General features: G+C 51.7%; 1 protein-coding gene across 2 annotated transcripts in view; it reads right to left on the minus strand.

Annotated features, from left to right (window-relative positions):
- Positions 1–2,868: 2,868 nt before the first annotated feature.
- The window catches only part of RAB3IL1 (RAB3A interacting protein like 1), a 38,652-nt gene continuing 28,304 nt past the window's right edge, over positions 2,869–13,216 (minus strand). For both annotated transcript variants that reach the window (XM_032779913.2, XM_075065022.1), the window contains exons 6-11: positions 12,553–12,681; positions 12,298–12,410; positions 10,811–10,834; positions 8,226–8,325; positions 6,691–6,757; positions 2,869–6,171 (exon numbers count right to left, since the gene is read on the minus strand). In XM_032779913.2, the coding sequence (XP_032635804.1) occupies positions 6,089–6,171; positions 6,691–6,757; positions 8,226–8,325; positions 10,811–10,834; positions 12,298–12,410; positions 12,553–12,681 (516 nt within the window). In that variant the 3' untranslated portion in view covers positions 2,869–6,088. The remainder of the gene's footprint in view (positions 6,172–6,690; positions 6,758–8,225; positions 8,326–10,810; positions 10,835–12,297; positions 12,411–12,552; positions 12,682–13,216) is intronic.

Raw genomic sequence — 13,216 nt, forward strand, 5'->3', positions numbered from 1 at the left:
CCACACCTACCTACTGAAGGTAAAATGCTAGGAGCTTTGGTCCTGCTGGAGAAATGGTGTCATTGGGAAAAGAGGATTATTGAATAGGTGGGTTTCTGGGACAGACAGTCCATCCTGTGGAGCCCTGTAGGTGGGGATCCTACAAATAGATGTTATGAGGCAGCAGTCCCATAGGAGAGGCGTTGCTGGCGGTTATGCTGCCTCCACAGAATGAAGAGCAATATCTGCTGTCAGGCTTTAAGAGCAGGAAGTGTCCCTTGCTTAGTTCCTGCCAGAGCAAGGAGAAACAGGCCAGGTCACAGAGCATGAGACTCTTCATTCAGTGGAATACACAGAGACACTTGACTTTCCAGATTCTCACAAATGACTCTAGCTTCCAGCCACCCTTTTGTTACCCGCACTAATTCTGCATAAGAATGAGCTGTCATTCAGCTGTGCCTGCTCTAACCAGCAGTGGAGGCTGTGCTGTTCCACACCTCAGTCCCATGCCTGCCATGCACAAATGAAAGGGAATGGGCTGGTATTGGCCTCCCCTGCTCCTACCGAAGTCAATGGGAGTTTGGCTGTTGACTCTACAGGAGCAGGCTCCAGGTCTGTTGAAGTGAATGAGTTGCTATAAAACCACGGCCTTAGGACACTTGTAGTGGCAACTCAGGTGCAGAACTGAAAACTCCCCAGGATCCTTTTATATTTAGGTGAGAACTGACCTCCAAGGCATCTTCAGCCCCAGCGGTGATGGGGAATGGGATTTGGCTGCTGTGTAAGCTCATCCGAGGTGACTTGCAGCTAGTCCCCACTGGACGCTCAGGGTGACCCTGATGCTGCAGATGATTTAGACTCTAACATAGCACATTTCTGGACACTTTTCTGCTCTGATCTCACCCTGCACCTTGTTCACCTTTGATTTGCTGAGTTCCTTTCCCAGTCACCAGGTCCCATGTGGCAGAAGTGAAGGTGTAGTGCTGCAAACCCCCTTAAAACTCAGCATTTGCCCTACCAGTAAAACAATTATAACCAATCTACCCCCTTCAGACAACAGTAGGGTTTGAACCCAACAATCTTCAGCTCCAGCATCTACTCCTTGAGCTAAAGCAGGGGTAGGCAACCTATGGCATGGGTGATGAAGGCAGTACGCGAGCTGATTTTCAGGGGCACTCACACTGCCCGGGTCCTGGCCACCAGTCTGGGGGGCTCTGCATTTTAATTTAATTTTAAATGAACCTTCTCAAACATTTTAAAAACCTTATTTACTTTACATACAACAATTGTTTGGTTATATATTATACTTATAGAAAGACACCTTCTAAAAACATTAAAATGTATTACCGGCACGCGAAACCTTAAATTAGAGTGAGTAACTGAAGACTCGGCACATCACTTCTGAAAGGTTGCCAACCCCTGAGCTAAAGAGTTAACTCTCCAGGTCGGAGGGGATAGCAGACACATAAGCATCCTATGCCACTAGAGGGAGACAAAGACCCACGTTCTCCTAAACTGGTTACACAGTCACTGCCAATCCATTCTTTATGTAACAGTACCATGGTATCCCCTGTTCCTGTTGCAATAGCGCAGTTCCAGTAGCTCTGATTTGCCAGTTCTATAGTGCAGGGGAGGGCACACGACGGCCTGTGGGACAGATGTGGCCCGGCCTGGCCCACAGGATTGCCAGCCCTGTGGCGCAGTGGGGCTAAGGCAGGCTCCCTGCCTGCCCTGGCCCCATGCCACTCCCAGAAGCAGCCAGAACCACGTCTCTGCGGCCCCTGGGGATGGTGGGGGGAGGCAGAGGACTCTGTGCGCTGCCTTCACCTGCAGGCACTGCCCCCGCAGTTCCCATTGGCTGGGAATGTGGAACCGCAGCCAGGGTGGTACACACAAGCAAGGGCAGCATGTGGTGGACCCGCTTGCCTCAGCCTCAGGAGCCACTGCTGGACATGCTGGCCACTTCCAGGAGCAGCGCTGGGCCAGGGCAAGCAGGGAGCCTGCCTTATCCCCGCTGCATGCCGCTGCCACCTAGAACTGCTTGAGGTGAGTAGCACTGGGCCGGAGCCCGCACCCCGAACCCCTCCTGCACACCAACTCCCTGCCCTGAGCCCCCAAAACCATGCCGAGCCCTGTGCCACATCCTACACCCCAACTCTCTGCCCTGAGCCCCCTCCTGCACCCCACACTCCCCACACACACTCCCTCCTGCACCCCAACCGCCTGCCCTAGCCCTGCATTCATGGCCCTGCATGCAATTTCCCCACTTAGATGTGGCCCTCGAGCCAAAAAGTTTGCCTACCCCTCCTACAGTGGCACCAGGGCATCTCCTAGTCTAAGCAGTGCAGGAACCTAGGGTGGTGCACTAAGGGCAGCAACTCCACACCGATCCATGAGCCCCTACGTAAGCTCATCCTGAGGAGCCTTAGACCAGCTTATCACCACAGAGAGGGCCGGCTCCAGGCACCAGCATTCCAAGCTGGTGCTTGGGGCAGCAATCTCCAAGGGGCAGCAGTCCCTGTGGTTTTGCCCCTAGCAGCGCACTGAATTGCCGCCCCGGTCGGGGGGGGGGGGCAGTCTGTGTGCCCTTAGGGCGGCACGTGCGTTTCTGCGGTGGCGGCAATTCGGCAGCAGCTTCTATATTTAGCTGTCCGCTGTTAGCTAAACATAGAAGCTGCCACCGAATTGCCGCCGCTGCGGAAATACGCCTGCCACCTTAAGGGCACACGGACTGCCCCCATCGTCCGTGGCGGCAATTCGGTGCGCAGCTTGGGGCAGCAAAAACTGTAGAGCCGGTCCTGACAACAGAGCTATTTGGATCCCTATTTTGGCCACTAAACGGCTTCCCTGCCCTCCTTGGTGTGGCCAAGCCAAATACGGAGTCTGGAATTGTGATTCTTCCTCTAGACAAAGGTTTATTTTCCTTTATAAAGAGCAGAGTGCAGCCATCTTGCTGTTTAAATTGAGCAATTTCAGAGTAATTTACGCAGTTTTTGTCTTACATTTAAAACAAAGTGTCTAGACCAATAACAGCTTGCAGTTCTCTAGCTCCTTTCATCCCGCAGCACTTTACAAACTGATAGGAAACTCTACACAGAAGGATCGTCTCACCCACTGCTGACCTGCAGTGACCTCCAGGCTGGAACACCACAGCTGGTTAACAGCACACAGCAACATTACATAGCAATTTAGAGCAGGAACCATGGAAAAATAGATCCAGGTGGAACTGCAAGGGAAGACCTGAAATCTGACTCTGAGGAGGACATTCTGAGCTTTCCCTCCTCACAGCCGGTGTAAATCAGAATAGCTCCTCTGGACTCAGAGAGATGCTGATTCACACCAGCTCAAAAACGCTGGCACCCAGCCTAGCTTATCCCTAAACGCTCTCCCTCCAGGCCTGTAATTCACAGTGTAAATCACCTTCCCCTGCAGAAAACAGCTAATATTTTTTCAGCCAGGATCAGAGCGAGGATTTCCAGGGCACCCAGTTTTGCTGAAGAGAAATTAGACCTTGCAGTCCCACCACTGCTCGTGGCTGTTGAAGCAGAGCCAAGCAGTGGGGCCACAACTGGGTGCTGGTGTTTCAGACCAGCCCTGTTTTAAGCAGGAAGAGGCAGGTACCGTGGGAGCATTTCCAGCATCCTCCTCCCAGCTACCTCCCTGGGGAGCAGGACTTGAGTTTCACTAACTGACCAACGCTTTGCTTGCAAGTGCCACTGTATGCCATCGGGGTGGCACCAAGGGCCACCAGGCAGAGCATCCCGCAGAGCAGCAGAGTGCAGCCAGCCTTTGCATGATAAAAGGAGAACCTCTCCCAGGATTGCTGACCCACGCTCAAGAGGCTCTTATGCAACGAGACATCTGCTGACCTGCAAACAGCCCAGAGGTTCTATTGCCATTTGCCCCCCCCCCCTCCATCCCAAACGAAAAACAGAATGGAAGGCGACTCAGGCACAGTGTTTTCCTTTGCACGTGATCAGGTTACTTGTGTAGCAGCTCCTCCGGGGACAGGCTGTGACATCACAGATGACCTGAGTCTGAGTGCCGACCGGCTGAATCGTGGCTCTGCTGATGGCAGTGGAATTACATCACAGAAAAATGCGGCCCTGCAGCGCCAGGCGAGATGATGCAACAGCACAGGATGGCAGCCAAGACGATGACATGATAGATGAGGTTAATTATTCAATTATAAAAACACTCCAAGGCAAGGATCATGGCTTTGCAAGGTTCTGTAAAGCACCATCTATATTTAAGATCTGAGACCAAGACACTAGGAGTCCAAGGATTTCAATGTGCTTTGGATCAGGCCCTCCCAGCACTACTGCATATACTCCTATATTAATGACAGTGGGAGGGGAGATATGAGCTGCAGGGGGGCCTAGAAGATGGTTGTCCCAGGCGCTGTCACCCACATGCAGTGGTGTCTCAGGGCTCCCTGCTGGGGAGCTGGGAGACCATTTAGGAAGCACTGTAGAGGTGGAAGTAAGCCGGTCCAGTCTGACGTACCAGTAAGAGCTGGTACACAGCCAACCATACTGCAGGGGGCAGCTTCCTTGGGGCCCAGTAATTTAAAAGGGCCCGGGGCTCCCAAAAGCGGATGGAGCTCCTGGCCCTTTAAATTGCCATCAGAGCCCCAGGGCTCCAAGACACCGCTGCTGCTACCATGGGGCTCTGGCGGTGATTTAAAGGGCCAGGGGCTCCCAGCCACTGCTACTGCAGCCGGAGCCCCAGGCCCTTTAAATCACTGCTGGAACTCCGGGTAGTGTTGACGGTGGTGGCCGGGAGCCCTGGTCCCTTTAAATCGCCACAAGGCCATGTTCAAGGGCTAGCTGGGGGAGTCTGGCTCCAGCCCCGCCCCCCCAACCTTGCTCAGGACCCCAGCCGCCCTGCGCACCAGGAAGTCCCTTAAGTTACTTTCTTCCCTGAAGCACTGGCAAGGCTTGGGTCCAATACAGGACTCGCTGGGTGAAATTCTACAGCCTCTGTTATACAGGAGGTCAGACTAGATGATCTAATGATTCCTTCTGGCCTTAATCTATAATAAAGCAGCACAGAAGTGAATGCCGAGGGCCAGAGCCTACAACTAGTCACTGAGTAGTGACTGTCTGAGTTGGGGGCGATAAGGAGAGCGAGAGAGGAGACAGCCCCAGGCTGGAGTTTATATTGGGGGAGGTGAATGCCTGAGGCCGCAGCCTTGAAACAGGAGTGGCTAGGAGGCATCTGTCCTTGGCTGGGGTTTATAGCAGAGCAAGAGAGCTGCTCATTCCTGCAGTGACCACAGCCGGGCACCGCTGCCTCACAAGGACCTGAAGAGACACTATCTGCAGCCTAGTACAGCCAACCTCAGCATAGCTGTGGCCAGCTTTCTGTTCTGCAATTTCCATTTGCACTGTGACCGAGGCCCCGGGCACGGAGCTTTGGCCTACGCTGTAGTTCTCCCAGCAGCAGCTCTGAGCTGAGTTACAAAACCAAACCCCTCTTTGTGACTGAGCGAATGGAAAGTGACTCCTGTAGGCGACTGCCAGAGGAGCAGGGAAGCACTTGGAAAATATGCTTTGCATGGCTCTCAGTGAGGTTACTGTGCGGGGCTGGCATTTGCAGGGGGCACCAGTGAGGGCTGGGGGCACAGCACAGCAATACTGCACCCCGCCTCGCTCAGGCAGAGGGGTGGATATGGGAAGGCCCAGCTGCAGTTCGGTGCCGAAGGACCCTCTGCCAAACAGAGGAGCCCAGGACCCGCCTCGTGCACAGCAAGTCTCGGAGAATCTGCAGAAGCAAGATTGCGTATAAAATTAAAAAAACTGGCTATAGGCAGCATAGAGAAAAGGGTCCACTACAGACAGACCTTAGCGCTGGCCACCCCCCAGAGCTCAAAGGACCAGCCCATCTCTGGGGGCAGGTGGAGGTGTCTGCATCTCATAGTCACTGTGAGAACGGCAGCAAGGAGGCCTTCGGATGAGGGAACTCTGCTCCTCCCCTCTGTGTTTCATGTTAGGCCGGGAGAAGGAGGGAACCCCGTCGGCATAGACGCACTGCCTCAATCTGTCTGTCTGTTGGGAGTACGTGACGTTCGTGCTGGGGCAGCTCCCTTCAGACGGCGAGGCCTAGCCTACATCGCACTGGGGTAGAAGCCCAGCTTGGCCATGGACATTTCCCTCCTGAGCCGCATGATTTCCCAGTACATCAGCTCCACTGCAAAGAAAAGGGGCAGGAGGGTTAGCCAGCCCCACGCTAGGCGCCGCACGAGCCACCTGGCTCACCCCCTTCCCTATGAGTGGGACATCGGTCCACACAGAGAGTATGCATGGACTGGAGTGAGCCACAGGGGTAGGGCTAACCTGCTCAGCCAGCCCTGCAGCATGGGGCACAGCCCCCCAAAGCACAGAGTGTGGGCACCTTCTTTCCTTCTCCACCCCTCTCCTACCCATCCCACCTCAGGCCTCTTGTCCCCCTCCCTTGCTTCCCTGCCCCTTTACTGACCTCTCTCCCTCAACCCATCTAGAGCTCTCTACATCTCCCTCCCATTCAGCTAGACTGGAGCCCTCCCATCCCTCCAGAGCATTCACTAGGCTGAGGGAAAGTCCCTCCTGCCCTCTCGCCTCCCTTCACTGAACATTAGGGGCCCAGTCCCTTTTCGCAACAGGGAGTAGCTCTCGCAATAGCTCCCACTGATCCCCAACCCTCTGCTGGGGGCCGACGGCTGCCTCTTACCATCCTGTCTCACCAAGCCCTGCTGGATGTAGCGAATGTAGGTGAAGAAGTTGCATACGGCTGTGATCTAGGAGAGAGAGACACTTCTGCAAAACGGCTTCACCAATAACAATAATAATAGCGCAGCAGAGGCTGGCCAAAGCAAAGGCAGATATGCTGGCCAGAGGACCCCTCTTCCTTAAGGCTGCAGGGTTTGGCATCGCCACCACCCATCTCAGTACTTTGGCATCATCCTCTGTTCTCACAGGGATGATTTTCACAAGTACAGATTGCCCGCAACTCCAGCTGGAGTCAATGGGAGCAATGGGTGCTCAGCACAACTGTCACTTTGGAAATCCTGGTGCGAACCCATGGGACTCTCCCTGGCAGGAGGAGGAGAGTAAAGTGGGATAGGCTGGGGAAGTGCAGATACGGGGCTAGACTGGGAGTAAAGGGCTGTGGGACTAATTTCTGCTCTGCCACTGAGGCACTGTGTGACCTTGAGGAAGTCACTTCATCTCTCTGGGGCCCTATTTCCTCATGTGCAGCAATACTGCAGTACTTTGAGAATTATGGATGAAAAGAGCTTTCTAAGCCCTGTGTATTTTCAGCCAAGGATGAGAGTTAGGAGAGAGGCAGATACTTATGTGTATTCAGTACCGGAAATCAGGGCTGTGTGAAGATGAGCAGGAGCCAGCCAGTTTCACTACAATATTTGTAACTGAAACATCCTGGGCCAGAATTACATGACCTAAACACTTGCACTTTGTGAACATTCAGACTTGAAAGGAACAACTGAGCTCTGCTGAAAGAAGTTTTAAAACACAGGAATTTCTTTTGTTTGAAAAAGCCCTAGTGCAAAACTACACTGTTTGTGCAAGGAGGAGTTGTGCAAAATTGGACTGCTTTTGTTAAAGTGACAAAGTTTGGGCTCTATTACCAATATCCCCCCCAGCCCTACCCCAGCCAGGGACTCCTGTAGGGAATTGTTTGCTCCTTTAGGCCCCAAGTCAGCAAAGCATGTAAACACATGGGTTACCTTTTAGGCAAACGCTTGATAGCTTTGCCGAAGAGAGCTGAGCATAACCATTTGTTTAAGTACTTTTCTGAATCAGGGCCATAATAATACTGAATAATTTACCTTTTCAGTGCTCTCCAGAGTGAAAGGAGAGTCTGCTTCCAGAACAGCCTGTCACTGCTCTGCACTGCACAGTAACAAAACCCAGCGTTCAAGGAACGGTGAATTACAGTGTTTGACAAAGGAAATCAAAGCTTCAGAGAGAATCAAATCACGGAGAAGAGAGACGTAAAGACATATTTTGAAAGTTACTGCTGCTTTAAATGAGTGACACAACCCAGACCACTGCACAGTATCGTACCCTGAGAAACAGGGCTGGGTAGCAGCGATCAATGCAGACTGACTGAGAGCCAACCCAACTCTATCAGCTTAATTCACCCCTACTGTCTTCCATGGAGCTACCCTAGGGATTAATCTGTTTCAGTTCCTGGAAGGCTCAGGGGAGAAGAGATGGCCTCTGGGATGCTGAAGGACTCACCCTGGCCCTGCAGGATGGTGAGATGTAATAATAGTTCCCAGAATCCCCCAGTTTGATGCGGTGTTTGCAGGCTCGGGACAGACCACTCAGAGCGCACTTCCTGCAGGGAGAAAGAAAAAGAGTGCTTCAGTGAAAGATAGTTCCTGGAGGAGCAAAGCATGGCAGCTGGCAGCTTCCTCAAGCCAAACCCCAGCAGCCAGGTCTGAGTCAGTCAGAGCCCAGGAGAGGAAAGAGGAAGGTGACATTTGAGTTCTCTGCTGCCAGGAACAATTCAATAAAAGCTGCAGGAAGGGGCAAGTACAGGAGAATTCTCATCCTACATTTGCACCAGGAGCTACACAATCCCCAGGTAAACTGATACAGGGCCCTGCATGCCACGGCTTCCCCTGTATGGTCTGAAACCAGAAGGACATGCAGTGCTGGAGACAGGTCAGGAGAAAAGCTGTTAGACATTAGGATGAAGCAATGTAATGAGTGTAAAGAGTTCTGTCTGTTCTCTGCACCCTCTCCATCATACATGCACTGGGGGTTACTTGGCCTTAGGAAAAGGGTCTCTACGTTCTGTGAGGGGAGGGGGCTGTTCCTCCATCACTGCTCAGGGCTGGATCTGTTTGGTCAGAGTGCCATACAGCAGTTCTCCGGACCGCCCCGAGACCAGGCCTAGTGCACATCAGGAGGTTTGTGGACAAGCTGGTTGCAGTTCAGTTTCTCCTTGCAGAAACATGGCTCATACACTCCATACTCCATACTCCACTACTCAGATCTTTAAGTTGTTCCATTCTACTATTATCACAGTGGGAGAATATATTCCCTCCATAATAGATGCCCTGATGGACCAGAGCCACTTGGACCATCCAGTCTGATCCCTGCATTTTGCAGGGTCTCCCACTATTTTATTCTCATTAACCTAGTCTCCAACCTTCTCTTGAACTCGGTAGCAACAGTGCCTTGACCATCCCCTTCACTGCTCCGTTGCTCTGAGCATCCCTCCTAGACCGTCTTCTTACTTATCTTTAAAGTCATTGCTCTTTGTTCTACCATCTTCTGCGCCTGGGAATGTTCCCCTTTCTCGGTTTATACTATTGTTACGCTGAAGGTATTTATAAGCCAAAGGCCAGATCCTGAGCTCAGTCACGCTGGTGTAAGTCCAGAATAATGCTGCTCTTCCCTTGGCTCCTGTCCAGTTCAGAGCCAAAGCCTGGAGCCCTTACTCAAGCAGAGTTTTCACTGGAGCCAATGGGAGTTTTACCAAAGTTCCTCATCATCTGTCTCTGTTCACACAACCACTCACTGGGAATTGAAGCCAGTTTCAAAACACAGGCCTCTAGTATTTGAGCTAAAAAGGACTAACTCCATTATCTGGAGACGGCTGAAGGCTGATAACCTCTTCTAGGGTCCAGCCACAAAGGGGATATGCAATACTCTCTGGCAGCTTGCTACTACATAGCTCCTTCAACCTCCCCTTATGCATGTCTTCTCTTCCAACCAGTGTATCATTTCTTCATTGTCCTTTAACATGTGTTTTTCCGGGAAGCTTATTCTGCTGGAACCCACAGCACAGAGTCGGTTAGTTCTAACCTGTGCTGATGTCACACAGAGGCCAAGTTCAAACATTAACTTTTAACTTCAAACACAAACTTAAACAAGAAAAGGTTTATAAATTAAATCCCATCTGCAACAAGGGCAGAATGCCCATGTGGTCTGGCATCTTCACTGAATGGCCACATGGACTATACACTGGGGCTCATCGCTGATTATACCCAATGATTATGCTCCACTGAGCATCTCGCTTGCAGCTGGTATCTAGCCACCTCCAGAGTCCCTTTTAATCAGATGGGGCCTAAGCCAAAGCCCACTGAAACTGATGGGAGGCTTTCAGATCAAACGCCAGATGTTGGGGTCTCCTGATCTTCTCTGACTCTTTTCAACTGTCTGTAAAGAGAAATCCAGTTTCCAGCATTTGCTGAAAAATTCCAGGAACGTTTCCAGCATACTCCATGCTGTCCAATAGAGATTTCCTGGTATTTCTCAGCATTTAACCATCGTTACATCCTTCTCCGTCCCTGCACCTCTGGGCTGGACACTGGCATCACTCCTTAGCTGTGAAAGTAGCTAGCATGGCCACGAATCAGGCAGGAAGAATCAGCGAGATTGGAAATGTGACACCAAATGTTCAGGTGGGCATGTGAAACTGTTTAATTATCTTCTCTCCCCCACTAGCAGGGGATATAAACAGACAAAAATGGGCTAAACAATGAAAGCAGAAGCCTGGCCTACTGAAGTGAGGAGTGATTTGAGCCACCTAGTGTTTCAGACATATTAAAGGGAGAGGATTTTCAGAGAGCGCTGAGCACTCACCCTCCGGAAACCAGGCCTCTCTATAAGTTCGGCCCAAAATCACTAGTCACTTTTAGGCCATTTGTCCCAAAGAGTGTTGTAAGTGGGACCTTCAATTCACCTTCCAGCATTAACAGGATTAAAAAAGTTACTGGCTAAACTCCAGCCTCAAAGCCATTAGTAACCAGGTGAGTTAGTAACTTGTTAATGGATCAGAGATCTTTAATCATTAGCTAAAAATCACTTACGTTACAGTTTGTGACCGGAACCCGCTGTGAGAAGAGACAAAAGAAGGCAACCAGTCAGCATACACACTGGATGGCTTGTTTTTGGCATGGGACTAACACTCACAGAGTGATTTGTTTTGAGAAGAAAGAGAATGTGGAACAGCTTGCCCTGCAGTCTATGTGTCATTCAGGTCACTGCCTCGTGACATGACCGATGACCTTTGGCTTGGAAGAAGCTGCTACTAGCAGCAGGAAAAAACCCAAGCTGACCTAAACACAACAGCTAAGTGAAATCCTCTCTCTTGGTCAAGAAAGGTAAAGCTCAGGAGTCTGACCCTTCTCTGTTTGCAGTGATAGTGGATTGAACCATTTCCTGCCACTGCCCTTCCTGGGGGAACTGAGGCTTTGTAACATCAGGAGCACAGACAGAGAAGTGATTCCCAAGCTGTCACAGTAGTGACTCTGAAAACAGTCGATGCAACTCTCAGGAGGGCTGGGTGAAAGATAGGCAGGAGAGATGGGTGAGCTCATTTTGCCCCATTTCAAACCCACCTAGAGTATCATGGGTTCAAAAATGTGATGTGAACTTGGACACTACGGGACACATGCATAGGAGAAATTGCAAGAGGGGAGGAATAAAAAACACCATCTGTGGGTCACCCAGTCCTGCCAGCCCAGCTTCTGGGGGTTCTCCTAACCCCAGTACATAGCAAATTCTGCCCTTGAGAGATAACGTTTTCAAACGACTCATCCTTGGGTGACTCCCCCGGCCCCGAGTTTAAGTTAGAGGAAGAAAACGTTCAGTAAGTTTGTGAACTCCAAATAGTTTTTCCAGCCCCCCGAAATAATTCAAGAAGACTCCAAAGCCTCAAACTCCATGTGGCTCAACCAGCCCCTAGCAGTGAGTGCCTGGATCCAGGCCAGCTGCTGTCTTTGGTTTGGGATGGGAAAACACACTGTGAAATATTAGCTAAACAGGTGTTTCTACACCAGACTACTCAGCTACTACCCACTACTGCTTAGATGCTCAGGTGATGGGACCTAGTGGGGTAGCCAGGTGGAATGAACAGGGGGAGCGATCACCAAAAAAGGCACCACCCGCTGCAGCAGTTTTACTCACCCAGCGGTGCTTTTACTGATGGGTCGGCACTCTGCGTCTTTGGCGGCATTTTGGCGACAGGTCCTTCAGTGCCACTGAACACACTCGGAGCAAGTGAAGGACTCGCCGCCGAAGTGCTGCCGAAGACCTGGAGCGCCGCCAGGTGAGTAAAAATTAAAAAGGCACCAAGAAATTGAAAAGGTGTCACTTGTGCTCAGTGGGAGAGCGGCCGCTGCCCTGCTCCCCCCCAGCTACGCTACTGATGGGACCCCTAGAGAGATCTGAGACAGCACTCTGGAGACACAGCAGAAGACTGAGCAGATGTGTGGGATGGAAGCTGCCGTAGCATGGGAGGAGGCTGGATGTGAGCATCAGTGATGGCTGAGGAAGCACCTGGGAGGTTCCTTACTTTGGTCCGCCACATTCCATCGCCGACACCTTCACTACGGGCAGTGCCTGGGTAGCCACAGGCTCTATGGTGAGCGTGTTCTGCTCCACGGCCTCCCGCACCAGCTCTGATAGCTACAGCAAGAAACAGACCCGAATTCAGATCAGCAAAGCTCATGTCCTGTGAGGTGGTGACTGCACCCCCCTCAGCATCAGTACAGCCTGAATGTCTGAGCAGAGCGACCCCCCAAGTCCTTGCTTCTGCTCCAGCACTCACCTCCTGTTTGGTAAAGTCCAGGCAGGGCCCCACATCTTCCCGGTAAATCCGCTCCAGGAAGGAGCAGGATTTTTCCAAAGTTGGGGATTCCTTCCAGGCCTGGAACTCAGCGAACAGGATGGAGTCGACCTGCAGTGAGTTCAGGGGAGACACAGAAAGAGAGAAGGTGGGGGGTTGGGGAGAGGGAGAAAGACACCACAAGAGTTAACACACCAATTCCCCAACTACAAAGCTGCCTTGGAACCTCAGCAGGAACTGCAGAGAAAAGTAGGATCGCCACCAGGGGAACCCCTGCATCCGCCTTGTCTGCCACCCACATCACCATCTCTGTGACAGATTAACATGCCAAGTGAGGGTAGCTCAGTCTGAGGCCTGTGAAATGCCCGAGTTCCCCAAAGGCAAGACAGAGTTCCTACTGGGGGAGGCAGCCAGAGAGCAAGTGAACAGACCAAATTCCTCTCTCATCCCAAGAGAGGACAGGCAGGGCTAGCCCACGATGGCAACGAAGGTCAGGACATAAAGGCAGAATCCCCTCGGAGAAAGAGGTCGATTCAGCAAAGGACAGAATCAGGGAAAAGCTTTCAGTGAATAGCCATCACCATTTCTATCCATTTGTGTAGCAGGTATGCTGGCCCTTTAAAGACAGGTCCAAATCCAGTAGCCC

Source organism: Chelonoidis abingdonii, chromosome 4 (assembly GCF_003597395.2).
Source record: "Chelonoidis abingdonii isolate Lonesome George chromosome 4, CheloAbing_2.0, whole genome shotgun sequence".
NCBI classification, from domain to species: domain Eukaryota; kingdom Metazoa; phylum Chordata; order Testudines; family Testudinidae; genus Chelonoidis; species Chelonoidis abingdonii.